The sequence below is a fragment of the Vanacampus margaritifer genome, chromosome 4, assembly GCF_051991255.1.
Source record: "Vanacampus margaritifer isolate UIUO_Vmar chromosome 4, RoL_Vmar_1.0, whole genome shotgun sequence".
Lineage (NCBI taxonomy): Eukaryota > Metazoa > Chordata > Actinopteri > Syngnathiformes > Syngnathidae > Vanacampus > Vanacampus margaritifer.
In genome coordinates, this window is record NC_135435.1 from 20741048 (window position 1) to 20757670 (window position 16623).

The 16623-nt window shown below is 38.2% G+C and overlaps 1 protein-coding gene across 3 annotated transcripts in view; it reads left to right on the plus strand.

The window, feature by feature from the left end:
- mdga1 (MAM domain containing glycosylphosphatidylinositol anchor 1) overlaps positions 1-14990 on the plus strand; it is a 173729-nt gene extending 158739 nt beyond the window's left edge. For 2 of the 3 annotated variants that reach the window (XM_077564192.1, XM_077564193.1), the window contains 2 exons: positions 10165-10282; positions 12285-14990. In XM_077564192.1, the coding sequence (XP_077420318.1) occupies positions 10165-10282; positions 12285-12370 (204 nt within the window). In that variant the 3' untranslated portion in view covers positions 12371-14990. The remainder of the gene's footprint in view (positions 1-10164; positions 10283-12284) is intronic. The other variant, XM_077564194.1, reaches the window with a different exon arrangement.
- Positions 14991-16623: the final 1633 nt, after the last annotated feature.

Here is a 16623-nt window from a genome sequence, read left to right on the forward strand (position 1 = left end):
TACTGTTGGAACAATTTATATTTATAAGTTATGGATAATTTATAACTTTGTTGCTTCATTTGATTAAACATACATTGGTATATAAAAATAACTTGGTGAATTTTCAACAAAGACTCTTAAGTCAACGGCATTTCTTTTTTTCTTTTTTTTCAATTTCTCCTGTCTAGGCTTCTGACACACCCACCATGTGTAACCTGGAAATTCTTGCGCAACCACCAAATATGTATTTTTACATTCACTTTTTAATAAATCCAATACGAGATATTTAATCGTAACACGGTGCTCATAACTGAGCGCTTAGGAGACGATGCAAAGTGAGTTAAAGTTGCTATAAGCAATGCAATGCACAATCAAAAAATAAAAAAGAAATCAGTAATTTATTAATGGGAAAATATTTCTCTGGGAGCACCCAAATTTCAAGGTCGCCCCACCCAGAGTGCATATATTTCATGAAGGTGCCAAATTGATAAACTTCAATCGATGGGATAAATCTGCACAGCCAAAAAAGTGTGATTTTTCTGATTAAACACTCAGCATCCATTCATAAGATGTATTATGCTTAGGTCTGGTCTAAATGCCTTTACTTTGATGCCATCTCTATGGTGTTCACATCTGTATGATATCAAAGGATTGCCGTGATGTATTAATCCTCATTTTGCTCATGGCGGCATCGACACGCCCAATCGGAATGTCTAGTTGAGTGGAAGAACCTCTAATGACGGCATTACGCATTCAGCTCATGTGCAAAGCTTGTCTTGTCGTTAAGGTGGACGAGCAGCACGCTGAGGAGCAACCAAACTCAACGCGGTCCTACACTGAGCTGCAATAAAAGATTGACCTATTCATGCAGTGACTCACCCACTTGTTGTAGAAAGAGTGATTGCCGTTGAGTGTGTGACGTTCGATGTTTGAGCCAAACTGAATGGTCGAATGCAAATCAGTCATGTTTGATGGTCACTTCAAGCTAAGAGGAAAAATACCAGAGGCTAAGCTAACGGCTATTGTGACTATATAATGTGCTTAGCTTCCTCCTAAATGTCAGCTACAATACTAATTGGTAGTTCCTGAAATATATTCAAATATGATGTGCTAAATTATGAATGCTGCTACCCACACACACCTAACACGTAACACTTGACATTTTGACTTTTGCTGAATTAATCAGGTTGTTTCTTTTAAAATGCCATTCTTGAACGCTTTTAAAGCAACGCCCCGAGACATTCGAGGACTTTTAGCTGTTGGACACATACAAACACAAAGTATGGCGAGTGGTGCGAATGCGGCACAGGCCATCTGAGGTGAGCTGATAAACTACTTTATTTTTTTATTTTTTATTTTTGCTCTAGCCCTCCCTGTCACACTTTCCCCTTCTTTCTTAAAACTTTCTTATGTATCAGGGGCCGCGGGGCGAATCCCATTTCTCTCTCCGACCGTTTCATTCCTCCATCAGCCTTCTCTCTCTCTCTCTCTCTCGCACTGCTCTGCGTTTTCCCCTCTTTAGACTGCCTCCGGTACTGCCGTCCCACATCTTCATCCTATTCTGTCACTCCTTCCCACTTTTTCGGTGGTGAGCGTTTCTGGTGCGATCAATAATAATGATTAGTTGGTCTGATGTTGACAATGGGAATCAGCTGGTTGTCATTTCATTCCAGTTTTGATAAAGCAAAGGATGGCTTTTTATTGGATTCCATGTAATGCCTTATATATCTGATTTGTTTTTTCTTTATATATCCATCCATTATGTATATTATTTGTCATTATAATGCGGTGTTGGACTATTCAATTAACTACTATTACAAACGTGTCAAGTGCCTGACATTTTTGTGGAGTAAAAATATCCTTAACTTCATAACAAATACACCAATAAAACAATTGATGGCAAAAGTGTATGACCTATTCTACTGCCAACACTGCTTTGGTTTGGCTTTGTGCTATGGAAGTCGAGTTTTATGAGCAAGTGACACCGTTTGAAATTTCATGCTAATTTTGACGTCGATTCTGAGAAAAATCTGAATTTTGGCCCATACAAACTGTTTGGTGAATATTTTCAACTGAAACTGAGTGATCTCTTTTCTTGACGGCATCACCATCTTACAAAGTTCTCACCGCCACTCAGGAAACACTCGGCAACTATCGGCATTGTTTCGGTAGGTACTATACTGTACAGTATACATCAAGAGTGGCATACAGCTAAATCGGATTTGTCCATCGACGCCACAGATTTATTTGGAAAAGATTCTCATTCTCATCTGATGACTTTTTTCTATACCCGTTGCCATATATGCCATATATGATCACATATATGCCATGATCAGGATCTGAATTAGACCTTACAGGAGAAAATGGGGGAGGAAAAGAAAGCTTTGCGCAATAGAGTGCAATGAGTCCCAAACTGTAGCAAGTGCCCTCCAGACAATGCATGACATTAAAATTGTAATGGTGGTCTAGTATAATAATTACACATTTACATTAGTTTTTTTCTTCCCACAAGTAAGATATCTCCCCCCCACCCCCACACACACACACAAAATTCCCAATAGCAAAATTTCCTCTATTAGATATCATCAAGGAAGCGTCTTTCACTGTTGAATGAAAACTTAGCATAGTAGATATTAGCTCAGTGGCATGCTAACGTTAAACCTCACTCCATTCATTTTTCACAATATTTTATTGTAGCTAAATACTGTAGCAATATTTCCAAACTAAATTGTATTTATGGTCCACACTGATGCCATTTTTGCTGTTTTGATATCAACAGAAAATTAAATGGACCTAAAAAAGCTATTCTCCACAATGCCTTTATTGCTTCATGATGACACACGCACAAAAAGTCATTGATTAAATCTTGGATTTGTTTTCTACTTTCAGAAAAAAGGCATTTTTGGGTGTTTTTTGTTTGTTTGTGTTTTCCCCCAAATCCCAGTCCATCCGCTTTGCATAAATTAGAATGAGAAGTTGAAAAACAACAAGTCCCCGCATTCCTTCAAGTGAAAGCCTTTAGTGTTGTTGAAGGAAGCCTGGGAACATGACCGAGGAGACAACAGGGTTTTCACGGGCTTTTTCTTGCTCACCGTGACAAGTACGCTGACATTAACATATAAACTTAGAGAAGTTGCCCTTTTAAGTTTCAGCCTGTGTGTGTGTTTGTGTGTGTGACTCGCTTGCTTGATTTTTTTGGGAAGTCAGGTAAATGTTAAATGTCAGTAGCGTTGAGTTCAGGCAGTGTGCGTGACCCGTGTTCACCTGTTCTTGTTGGATTGATCACATGAGCTTCACCTGTGAAAATGTCAGTTTTTGCCAGACGTTGACAACTACTGGTACATAGCACCTTTACAGTAACGCCGTTAGTTGCGCTAGACATGGCATAGAAGACAATGTACTGAGAGCTATGGTGTAGTAGTGTAAATCATTGTGATATTAAAAAAAATTATATAATAATAAGTAATACGTGGTCACTGACGCATCATCTCAAATAGGGGCTCAGGGTCATTATGGGGAAACGTCCCCTTCAAGAAACCTCTGTTTTCAGGGAAATTACAACTAGAATTTTGCCTTTGTTCAGTGAAGGGCTGAAACACTTTTTGGATGCTGCGGCAGAGCTGGAGTCAAGACTAGCCCTTTTTTTTATTTGAAATAAACTGTTATTTTGTTCTAAAGAAGCACTTTTTGGAATGCTGTTGATTTAGATGTAGATGTTTGAGCTGTCACAAAATAAAAAAAAATAGTAGTGTTTATATCCAAATTGTTTGTTTAAAAAAAAAAAAACTAATTTTCTATGTTTTTTTGGTCAGGAATTGGTATTTAGACAAAATTTTGCTATTTTTATTCTAACGCTGATAAGAACGGAAAAAGATAAAAGTACACTTTTTTTCTGCTGAAAGAAGATAGTCTAATCTTTGTTTTGGTAGGTTCCATGTTTATAAAGAAATAGAACACAATATTCTGTGGGCCTTACAAGATCAGTTGAAATTCAGTAAAATGGCTGGGATTAAATGAGTTAAATTCTAACATTAGCTAAAAAATGTCTACCCTGTCATTGTCCACCACTGATCTGAATATATGCCTGGATAGCCGATAGGCCAAGACTTCTGAAGTCACAAGGCTGCTATATTGCTCTTACCAAGAAACATTTCTCAGCATACAATCCTATATATTTACTTTACAGTATGGAAATTGGAGAACATTTGAAACAGTATGTAGTAGAAACAGCATGATTTATGATGTTTTAAACTTGTTAAGCATAAAAAAGAGGACTTCAGACATTTTACAACTTGCTGTAACTCATTGACTGCCATTAACATCTAGACTTTTTAATTTTAATTATTTCTATTAGTTTAACTTTTTTTTCTCCATTTTTGTTAACAAGAGTATGAAAACCTAGAATTTTTTTTGTACATTTAGATCAGTTCGCTTGTTCATTTTTTATTTTGTTATTTTTTATTTTTATTTTACTTACTTAAAAAATGGTGACCACCCAGCCCCCCGGCCTTATACTAACTACCTGCGAGCTGTATATGTCTCATCTGTACATATACTAAATAGTTTATACAGTAGTCTGCTCGCGAGATGGGAGGAACAAGATGGCCGCCCTGTGACTTCAACGGCTTGCACGGGCGTGTATGGGCTATCGCCTATCCAGTCATATATTCCGATCAGTGTTGTCCACCCTCTGACACATTTTGCTTTTAGCATGCACATTTTCTTTTTACAATTCATTTATATCATCTACGCACAATGATTTTGAAGTTCAGTGGATTTTTTTTTTTTAATGGAACATCTCCAAGGCACCTCATGGTGATATTGACCGTTTTGAATCCATTGTATTCCTGTGGGATACAATACACTTTTTTTTTTTATCACCTTACCACCTGTCATCCTCTTCTTAAATGTCAGAACAATTATCATGTGTAGCTACCTCCAAAATCCTCTTTAAGAGTTGCACATTTAAAGCAAATGTTATCTGTGTCAGCACATGCGGCCTCACATGGATGTTTGTTTCATGTCGAGTGTCACCGTAGAGAAGGCAAAACTTTTTCAGTCATGTGTGCAGCACGCTGACTGCACACGCCAGAGGCCTTTGAGGTGCTGCCACTCGTCTCGGCAGCTCCCCCTTGCTTTGTTGCTGCTGCCAACAAAAGTGGATGTCTTTGAGAGCGTGCCTCTCTTCCTGTCCCTCCAAAACAAGAGCCGGGCCAAACACAACTGCTGTGGAAAAATTCAAATTGTTTACTGCTGCAGAGATAAACATCATGCAAATTCATAAAATGAAAATCGCCATTTTATGAGCTTTTTTGTTCTTAATTTCGTCTTTATTGCAGCTCCCGGGGAGGCGTGTAACCAAAACAATTATTTTGCTGTTTTGTTTTTAGCTTGGCGTGCACATTTCAAAATTGCCTCGCGTTGTCAGTCAGCAGATCTGCGGCGATGGCTTGTTATTGTTCCAGCAAAGCGCCATCTGTCTCGCGCCTGTGAGCGTGCCAATCACCATCCTGTCTGAAATTGACTTAGTTAGAACTGCTGGCCTTGATGCCACTTGTTTATTCAGGTCAAGAACTTATCCATACATATAAAATCAATGGTGAAGCACATGAGAGCGTGTCCCTGCTTGAACCCGTGTGGACTACCCGGGGGCCATCTTGTGTTTCGTGCGGAATTTGCTACCTGCGTAGTTGTTATTTCTTTCTTTCTTTTTTCCCCGAGTCAACTCTCCCCAAGTCTCGTCCCTCGCGGCCGTGTCCCCTCTTGTACGCGGACTGCACATCAGTGGCAGCGTTAAAGGTTACAAAGCTCGACAAAGCGACACATTGGTAGCGCCGGCTCGAAGCTTTACTGTAGCCGCTTTGATGTCGAAGACACGCAGTCGCACGCGGGCGACTTCCTCAGTGACACGCTTCGCCGACAAGGACTTAAAAGTGAGCACGTTTTACACGCGTGTCACAAAGTAGGGTGCGTAATTACTGGTGAATGTCAGCCTTATACATCAGGCACATTAAGGACGGCGGCTACCTTCTGTGACCCATAACCCCATTTCTACATCTATTTACAGTACAAGCCGTATAATCTGACAAAGTGTTCCCAAGCACTCTTTAATCTTTGTCTTTTGAAGAAAAAAAAGAGACATTATGCATCAGATTAATACAGCAAGGCCTTCATCGTTAATCATCTTCACCTGCCTATGTGAATATTGAAACCTCATTTTTCCTGTTTTCTTTAATGTGCCAAAAATGGAGAAAAAAGTGGAATCTCCAAAGTGGAACACAATCCATTCTGGGTTGCTGGTTGACCTACAACACATTTTACAACAGGATATACAAACTCTTTCTTTTTTTAACTGTCCGGGCTGAAATAGCATTCGTAAGTGTCATGGAAGTGGAAGAGAATATAGAATAAATAAATATTACTATTAAAACTACTCAACTTGCCTGAATAACAATTAATGGAAAAGCTGGTGGCGTTAAGTGTAGTTTGACAAGTGTGTGTATTTACATGCAAATATTATGTGTATGCAATTAACATAGCCAGACCCTTTTCTACCTCCCATGTTTAATTTTTGCTTCACTGGTTCACACTTCAGGAGTTAGTCCAAAATATGATGCCAAGACTGAGCTGAATTCTAAAGTGACATTGTACATAATGAGGGATGATTTTATTTTTTATTTTTTTGACTGTTGAGGCCTGTTTGAACAAAATCTTTTGGTAGAATTCCCAAAAATACAACTTTTGGGGAGTTTAACTTTGGACGTTATCCTGGAGACCCTGAGAAAGTGACAATAAGATTTAGAGTTAGTCCAAAATATGATGCCAAGACTGAGCTGAATTCTAAAGTGACATTGTACATAATGAGGGATGATTTTATTTTTTATTTTTTTGACTGTTGAGGCCTGTTTGAACAAAATCTTTTGGTAGAATTCCCAAAAATACAACTTTTGGGGAGTTTAACTTTGGACGTTATCCTGGAGACCCTGAGAAAGTGACAATAAGTAGTAAACACGCATATAAGCAAGAATGTTATTAACAAGCCTGCCAAATTCAAATGATTAAAACAGTTGTCAAAAAATTGTCTCCAAAATTGTAAAGTCGTGAAATTTTTTGCGGCTCTCAAACACTGGGTGTATCTGCTTAATGCGATGAAACCACGCCCCACTCAAACATCAGTCCAATACTATTGCTATTGCTACAAATGCTACTTTAGCTAGCATCTTTCTTATGCTTATTCTGTACTTAACACGTTTAAGCACGAAAAACATATTTGATTAAAGCACCCAGGTCGTTGTGGGGCTTTTCCAAGGCGTGACAACAAGGCGCTCTAAAGCAGCCATGCCAGCCGCTGTCAAGTCAAGATGTTTATGTTCCCCCTTCATTCACGCCAATCTTTGTCACGCAACACTATTTAAGCCACACGAAAAAAATACTATTATATTTTCTTCTTCTTAAATAGTTTTACTCTTTATACAAAATCCCACAAAACCGTCTTTGGAAGTGACTTTGCTAACAGTTACAAAAGCCCCACAGAGACATCGGCATGAATGATGTTACAAGATGTTGCTCATTTGCTTTTGTGCAATTTGTTATGCATCTTATTTACGTTTTCACACAGGCTCAAGGAAACTGCGCTTATTTGCCAAGGTCACTTGTTAATCTGTGGATTTCCATCTCCCAATTATTTTTGCATTGTCTCTTATTATGCAACAAGCTTAACGTTGACTTGTTTCCCGCAAACATGTTTGCAAGGGCACTGAAGCATGTTGTCATGATGACATGCGTTTACACAGCAGATAAAGGTCGTTCATAGATAATGCAGAAACTTTGACCATTATTTTAAAATGAGCATGTCAAGAGAGAGGAGAGTACCTCTCATTGTAGAACCTCCCACTTAAAAAAATAAAAAAATAAAAAAATAAGGTCTGGTCTCAATTGTAATTTAGTTGTATTTTATACAAAAATCAGACACTACAATTAGTAGAAAAACAGTTTTTGAGTTAGTTGATAATTCGTGCTTTTAGTCCTGACATGGAAGGTTTTCAACATGTGTAGTTCCCCCCCCTTAAAAGCAACCCCAACTGTAACAAAGTGTTGCTCTATATGATTTATTTGGTTGCTACAAGCATAAGATACATTTTTCGAAAAATAATTTCAATTTCAATATATTGTGGAGAAACTTCATTTGCATGTTCACCGCCATTTTTGCTTGCTAGGTGGTGACGTAGATAATTTTTTTGTGTGAACTATACTAGAATCTGCGAAAAATACACATGCTACAAGCATAAGATACATTTTTCGAAAAATAATTTCAATTTCAATATATTGTGGAGAAACTTCATTTGCATGTTCACCGCCATTTTTGCTTGCTAGGTGGTGACGTAGATAATTTTTTTGTGTGAACTATACTAGAATCTGCGAAAAATACACATTCAATTCTGTAGAGTAAATTTGACTCTATTTAGAGTGGGACCAAATAGACTCAGTTTTAGAGTAATATTTACACTTGGGAGAGAGTAAAATAATGAATTTAAAATAAATAAATAAAAGTCCCTCAAGGGTTGAGGAACGAAATCACGACCTTCAGCTTTTTGTTTTTGGTCTCTTGGAGATAAGCAAAAGGTAGGAAGGGCATAGCTCAAGTGGTAGTGTGTCTCCCAAGCTGAAGGTCGTGAGTTTGTTCCTCAACCCTTGAGTGACTTTAAAAAAAAAAAATCTTTATTTGACTCTCTTCCAAGTATAAATATTAGCCTACTCTAAAAGTCTATGTGGTCCTACTCGAAATAGAGTCAAATTTGCTTTGCTTTCAAAGAGAAAAAGTTAAGAAAACAGTTGGAGGATGCATGTTGGAGAGTCCAGTTAATCATTTTACTTGTATGGAAAGATATTTTTGTATTCAATTATTTTTTTCTCCAATATTTGAATATTTGTTCTGGATCACTTGCATACTGTATATAATCACTACATCGTGATGTTATCATCGGCAAAATATTGGATAACGAATTTCTGAGTAACATCTATTTTATTATGGACTAATCTGTACTTGCCTTGCTCATGAGTTGCAGCACAAGCCACAAATCACACTTTTAAGACATCATTCATTACACTTCAGACAATATGTCATATTTTGTATAAGTAAACTTTTGCCAATATCTGTTATAGTTGTGCCATTATTGTTACTTTGCTCCAACAAAGTAGTTTCCTTGTTTGTTTGCGCTCCCCCGGTATATTCCAGGCAGAATATGCTCGGCTTTTGATTAGCTGGGTGCGATGGGCTTTTGGAGCCTCGGCACAACACAGTAATTAGACTGTCAGTCAAAACCAGATGGCTGCTGCCTGAAATGGGAAAGTCGCCTGAAAGTTTGTAAACGAATCTCTTCTTTGGATTTATTTATTTGTTGTTGTGGTTGCACAAAAAGACAAACGCTCCCTCACATTGGAAGATTATTGGTCAGATTTACAGTATGATCCGATTCCCAACTTCACACTGATAGTCGTCCCACATGTTCATGTTACACCAACAATTTACTTGTCATTGCTTGTTAAGTCAATGTCGGCGGGTGGGTTCCCCCATTGTTGGATTTTGTGGTAAATCGAACCTACAAGTCGTAGGTGATATTACTAATGGACTACTGGGAATTGTCATTTTCATTTAGAGGGATACTTGACTCATTGAGCCATTTTCAGCAGTAAAAAGTTAATATTTTGTCCAGAATGAATTTGATAACTTCATTATTTTTCTTGTACAATTCATAACTTTTAAAACAAATTTTTTGAGGAAGTAGGTAACGACCAATCATGGCTCACCTGTTTTCTGGGTTTGGTTTGGGTTTAGCAAACTGAGCCATGATTGGTCGGTACCAACTTCCTCAGCACAGTTTATGTTTTCTTCCATCGACAGCAAGTGGGAAAATTAGTGGTTAAAGGTATTAATTGTACATGAAAAATAATCAAGTTACCAAATTCATTCTGGACAAAATATAAACTTTTTGCTGCTGAAAATGGCTCAATGAGCCAAGTATCCCTTAAGAGTCCAAGGATCGACCCTTGAGGGACCTCATGTAATGGCCATTCCATCAGATTCAAACAACTTAAACATTGATTTCTATTCTACATGCGATTTTTTCTTTAAACTAAATGCAATTTTACGAATTTGTCTCATTTGTCTCATTTTGTCTTTTCCAGATTATTTTCGAGGGAATCCGAGGGAAAAGCTTCGAGGGCGACATTGCTATCGACGATGTGTCTATCACCATGGGCAAATGCAAGCAGGAGAACACTGTTGCCAGCGCAGGTAAGACAGGTAAGATAGATTGGGGACTGGTTTTCACAGGTGAATATTAAATACATGGGAAAAACATGCAATCATTTGTCACTGTTTGATGAAAATCAAAACACTCAATTCAAATTGATTTAAATAGCACTAACAAAGTGCTGTACATAAAAATGTAAGTGACAATAATACAATCATAAAATCCTAAAAAAATAATGTTTTTAATATATGAGAACATTTTATAATATGCTGTTTTTGATGGCCAAATTGTCTACCATGTATTTTGTCTTTTATATATTTCACATTTCCCTTCCACCACAAATATATGTACACTTTCATCCTCAAACTTTCTGCACCCACGCTGAAACTTTCCCCCTGTTATTCATCAATCTACTTTATTATCAGTACACCTCTGCAGAGCCGCATTCTTAAGGGCTCTCTTAGACATGAGTGGGGGAAGTGTTCATCCTGATACAAATGAAATGATGGAGAAATATTTCGGTGTAGACAGAAAGAGTGCGGCTCGGATCGTGTGTGCGTGTTTGTGTGTAAGTACATGTAGGAGGTAAAAAGGCATTTGTGGCAGAGAAGCTGATTTAAAGTAAGACTCTAGTTTCACGATAGGGTCAATTTGCAATTATGTTTTTTTATCATCTTTTTGCACTATTCTTGAACTTTGTTAACATCAGTGTATGTTGCCAGCTAGTTTGTTTGGTCACATGGGAGAATTCCCCTCCCCTCAAATGTGTGACGCTGAATCAAACAACTGCCTGCCAATGTTGAATCATAGTTTATTTATGGAGTGACAGCCAAATGTAAAGGTGGGTCATGACAATTTGTTATTTGGTCTAAAGGTCATTGTGAAAGCATCTCAGGTGAGAAAACACCTTCACAGTCAGCCTGGCCCACAACACCAGAGCCCGAGAAAAGCAACAAAACTGAGAAAGTGAATTATTAACACTCTCTTTTTTTTTTTTAGCTCCTCAAACCCACAGCTTGCCGTGTGTGCATGTGCTCTTGCTCGCTTGCCCGCTCGTGTGAGATGTGGCACATATGTGTGCGTAAAGACACTGGCGGATGCTTTAAATAATGGATGAAGGTGTAAACAGGAAGGGGAAAGCTCTTGAGCTCTTGAGAGTTGTGTGAGGTTGTCCTGCAGGTTGCGCGCGAGTAGGAACTCACCGGGCTGGCAGATGGGTAATTATCAGGCAGGCGGGCGGCTGAACGCTTCCTGTAAGACACAAACGTGAAGTCTGCCAACGTGCAGTTGGTGAGCTAAACAGCAGGAATAGCAAAGCATTCACCTCAACTTGGGCTTGACATGTATTCAAAGTGGAAGGAACTTTTGATTAATCTTCAAAATGTGCCAAAACATAGTTTCTATCCAGGGAATGAATCAGAACACTGGATTACTGTATATTATAACTTGGGACGTTCGATACCACTTTTTTTTCCAGATCGATACCAGTACGAGTACTCAACTCGAGTAGTATGGAGGACCGAAACTGCCAAAATAAAAAATAAATGAGTAAAAGTTAAAATAATAATAAATCTTAAAAATATATTTAGAAAACACCCAAATTGATTTACATGAAAATAAATAAATAATAATAATAATAATAATTAAAAAAAAATATATAAATATATTTATTTATTTATTTATTTATTTATTTATATATATATATATATATATATATATTTATATATACATAAATTAAATGTAAAAAATGAATACAACAATAAAAAACATAAAAATAAATAAATATAAAATACAGTAGTATAGTAATAAATGCGTAAAAATGAACTATCAATCAATATAAATCGTAACATATTTATACGTTTTGGGGAGCAAATGAGTTAATGACAATTTTCTGTTCTTCTGATTACTAATATCGAATACAAAATAAATCATTATGTCTCTCAATTTCCGAAGTAGGACAGTTGGTAATAATCCCGGAAAGTCATAAAACAACATGTATTGAAAATCTGATCATATTACCTCAATTGAGTGTCTCTTCTCTCTCGTTCATAGTTCTGATCGGTGGCTCACAGGCGCTCCCAGTGGCCAGATGGGTGACCGTTTTCCTCTCCTGCGTCGCCGCCTTGCTCTGCAGATGATGAGCGGTTGACCACAGCGCCACCTTCTGTCTGTGCTGACAGACACTGCCCTAACTCGCGCTCTTACTTCTTCTCTCGACCCGACTCCCAGACTTCTTCCCCATCTCGCCTGTGTCCTCCCTGCATCGTTGATCCGTGCAGCCTTTACTTGATTTCAACATTTTTGCTCCAACGACATACTGTAACAAACATATTCCTATCATGTATTTAAGAAAAACATCTCCTCTATTAGTCCATTAGATCTCCTAATATCCATGTCAAGAGTCCCCTCGTCTTCATTATTAGCCTTCATGTATGACCATCCTCCCCCCCCCTTTCCTCCCTTTCCTCCCTTCCCGAGACACACCAAAGTGTCGGACACTCTACCAAAGATAACCTGAGGGAAAAGAACGAGGGGCTCCAGGGAGCTAGCGAACGAGACAGATAATGTGGGTGAACTTTTCCTTCTGCTGACCTTCGCCACCAGTCGAGCCGCTGAGCGACCGAGACAGCTTCAACTAAGTGAAGCATGAATGAATGAACTGGAAAGACAGAACGAGATGACGGATGAGGCGGATGGTAGCCTCTCTGCTCGCCGCAAAGAAAGTAAACTCAGTGTGGATTATACGTGTACATTAATCACTATATATTAAATATAAGCAAAGTTTAAATATAAGCGGGGGATGCTGAAGGACTCTATGAACTGAAATTAAAGAAGCACAACATTTATACGACCTCTGTTGTTCCTTTGGGTTTTATTGAACGTATGTGACGTTACAATTTGTCCAAGCAATTCCCTGTTTTTTTTGTATTTTGGGATTTGCTTATGCCGCTACGGGCAATGGCTGATGTGAGTGTCATGACACAGGTGTCAGGCGGTAACCGTACCGAGCATACTGTCTGTGTGTGTGTGTGTGTGCGCTATGGAGGGCCAAAAAGTGCAACAAGTAATTGAATGTCCCCTAAGTAGAAGTTGGAGATGTGTATGTAGCTGCTGTGCTATTCACCTTTTCGCTAAGCCACGCCCCTGAAACACAGACTAGCCAATCAGAGTGCAGTACCGAACAACGGTCCAACACTTTCCTGGTGACTTCAATGATACCTTTAGTGTTTTGTGCTTTTGAAAGGAAATGTTGGCGGGTTCATCATGCCTTTCGACCAAAATCACAACTCGATTGAAGATACGTGCCGTAGAAAGTGGATGCAAATGCATAGGGAACCGGCATGTGAAATTCAGGCTCTGATTAAAGCTATGCACCCGTTACGTAGATTCAGTACGTCAAAAATTGTAGTTGGCAATGTACTCGTATTATCTATAGAATCACAGTATGTTGTTCTCAGCACGGTAACCAAATCGCTAACATTTAATTAAAAATGCCTTAGCGAGCTAAGCTAGCCGAATGAACGATTGTATAAGTAAACACAGACTTTTGCTAGCTTTAGCCACGTGTTGCTCCTTAATAACAGTTTCGGTTGTTCCATGTGTCATTAGGTGGGTTTCCGTCTAACTATTTTTATTTGACTTACTAAAAATTGCAAACATAACCCTGAATGGAAACGCTAGAAATTCGAAAAGCCTAAAATTCGCAAAAATAAAATTATGCTTGGAGTGGGGGGGGGGGGATGCACATCGTGGCTACAGAAACAGTTTTTGCGAATAAACGACGATACACGTTGCTTGTTTTGACTGGATATTACGTCACAAAAAATGGCGGTTGACGATGAACTGAAGTCTGTTCGGGGGATGAAGACATTTTATTATTTCTGAAATTAATAAAAGAAGCGACATAACTCTTTTGTTGACAGTCGACCGAGAGGTTGTTTTTTTGGGGCATTTTTATTAAATTTGTGTAAAAATGTCAAAACATTTGGTTGGAAATCCCGTTATTGAAAGCTTATTGTGGCCTGGGTAATACTTCAGATGGCGGGAGCGTCATGTTGAATCAGAAAGCTTGACGTACTTAGCAACGGTCGCTAAGGGGGCGGGTCTTAGCGAAAGGTGAATTATGAAGGAAATCTGCCGACATTGTTTAACGCTTGAATGTCTATGTCTTGTGAACAGTCACACAAATATCCTTGCTGTGCAATGAAAAGCATGTATCACCGCATAACTGCTCATTTTTATTGACAAAAGTAATTTTTCTTGACAAATCACAACGTTTGGGGTTACATGCTTTGCATTGCATGGTATGGATATGATTGTTAAAATCAAGCAATACTCATATCTATAGCTCTATAACCCATAGTTTACGATTACATTTATGGTAGCAGTTCATCTTCTTGTCCAAATGGCATCATTAATCAGTTTTGATGTATAATTATGTGTTTATTCATACAGGTCTATTCCGTGACTACAACTGTAGCCTGTTTAATCATTTATCAATGTACGGTATCTCAATAATAATTCTCTACTTTGATTCCGGCGTGTTTTCCAGCGTTCTGTGTTCGCCTGTGTCAACCTCACGTTTTTATTGATCATGTTTTGTTAGTTTTTTTTTAAATCTCATTTTACCTTGACCACATGCTTTTGCTGAAGTGCGCATTATAGAGTGTGTCAATGTCACTTTTTGTTCTGTCGCTCACGCTGGACAAAGTGCTACAGATGGATGAATTAAATCAAGCAAAGCAAGCAGCTTTCAAACGTGTTTTGGTCTGTTTTGTGTCTCACATGCTGAGTTGATGGTTTTATTATATTTCAACTATGTATTAGAAAACATGTCGAATATTTTTGCACATTTTGTTTCAAAGGTGAAATATTTGCAGGTACAACACATTTAAGCAACTCTTTAATTAGTATTAAATTAGATATTATTTGTGAACATTACCAGGCTGAAAGGGTAAACATGCACATTTTGTTTCTGTATGAAGATTTTTTTAAATGAGCTTATCCTCATTTTTTATAAACAATTCTGTCTGGATATAAACCATGCTTAAAATATGTATTGCAAAAACACCACCTGCTTGCTAATCTACACTGTGTTTATCAAAGAAGCATAAGGCTTTGTTTCATATTTTGCCATCTGCGAATCTGCCCCATTGCCTAAAATGGTGGCCTCCACTTTACAGACACCGCACCGCATTTAATCACTGGTGTGTTGCCCACTTGAGCAAATAAATGCCATACCTCAAATGGAGACCCTCGGGGGGAAAAGAAATAACAGGACATAATTACATTCATCGTAGATCTTTGCCGCGAAACCCACCGCCGGCTGTGTAGATGTGGCATCTATAAAGCTGATGTTTGTGATGCAATGTAAACGAAAGGGCAGAGAAACACAAACTGCTTAAACGATAGACAAAGCAACAGAGAATATAAGATTACAGGTTATAATAGAGACACGATTACCTCTAATAGATTCCCTAAGTAAATTCCCTGGCCACTGTTTGAGGAGTGGTGGTATCGTTAAAAAACATCAATAATATAAGCATCAAAGGCAATGTTAAATACTTTAATATGTTTAAAAGGGAGGTCAACCTTAAACATTTCTTGACAATAATATGTTATATGTGACGTCACTAACCTAAACATGACATTCTGATTAATATTACATTTGGGGAATATAAGTTATGAAACAAAATCCAGCCATTTTGATCCATCGCAGGGGGCGGCCATTTTGCCACTTGCTGTCGGCTGAAGATGACATCACAGTTGCTCAGGTCTCAGGCGATCAATCACAGCTCACATTTCAGGGGACGGCCATTTTACCACTTGCTGTCGACTGAAGATGACATCATAGTTGCTTACCTATTTTCTGAAGCTGAGCTAGGATTGGTTGTTACCTGAGCGCTGAGCAACTGTGATGTCATTTTCAGTTGACATCAAGTGACAAAATGGCCGCTCCCTTGAGATGGCTAAAAACAGGTGGATTTTGCTGTTAACTCATATTCCACTAACACAATATTAACCAGAATACCATATTTAGACTAGTAGGGTTGCATAGAACATATTATTGCCAATAATTTTTGGGGGGTTGACTTCCTCTTTAAGTATTTTTAAGCTCACTAATGAGAATGTTGAGAAAATTCTCATCAGAAAACAGTAGCTGGAGGACGTCTGCAATGCAATTAATCTGAAGCCTTTTCAACAAATCCAGCAGCAAGTCCAAATGGTGATGTTTGTTGTTTGTTTAAAACACTCCCGGAGCAACAACCCATTTAAAAACATTCTATTTCTTCACCACATCATTTATAGTCAGTGAAGCACCGATTCTCATCGCGGGGCTTAAGTCCACGGAACAGGAAGTATTTAACTGTTAACATTGCACTTGCTGTAG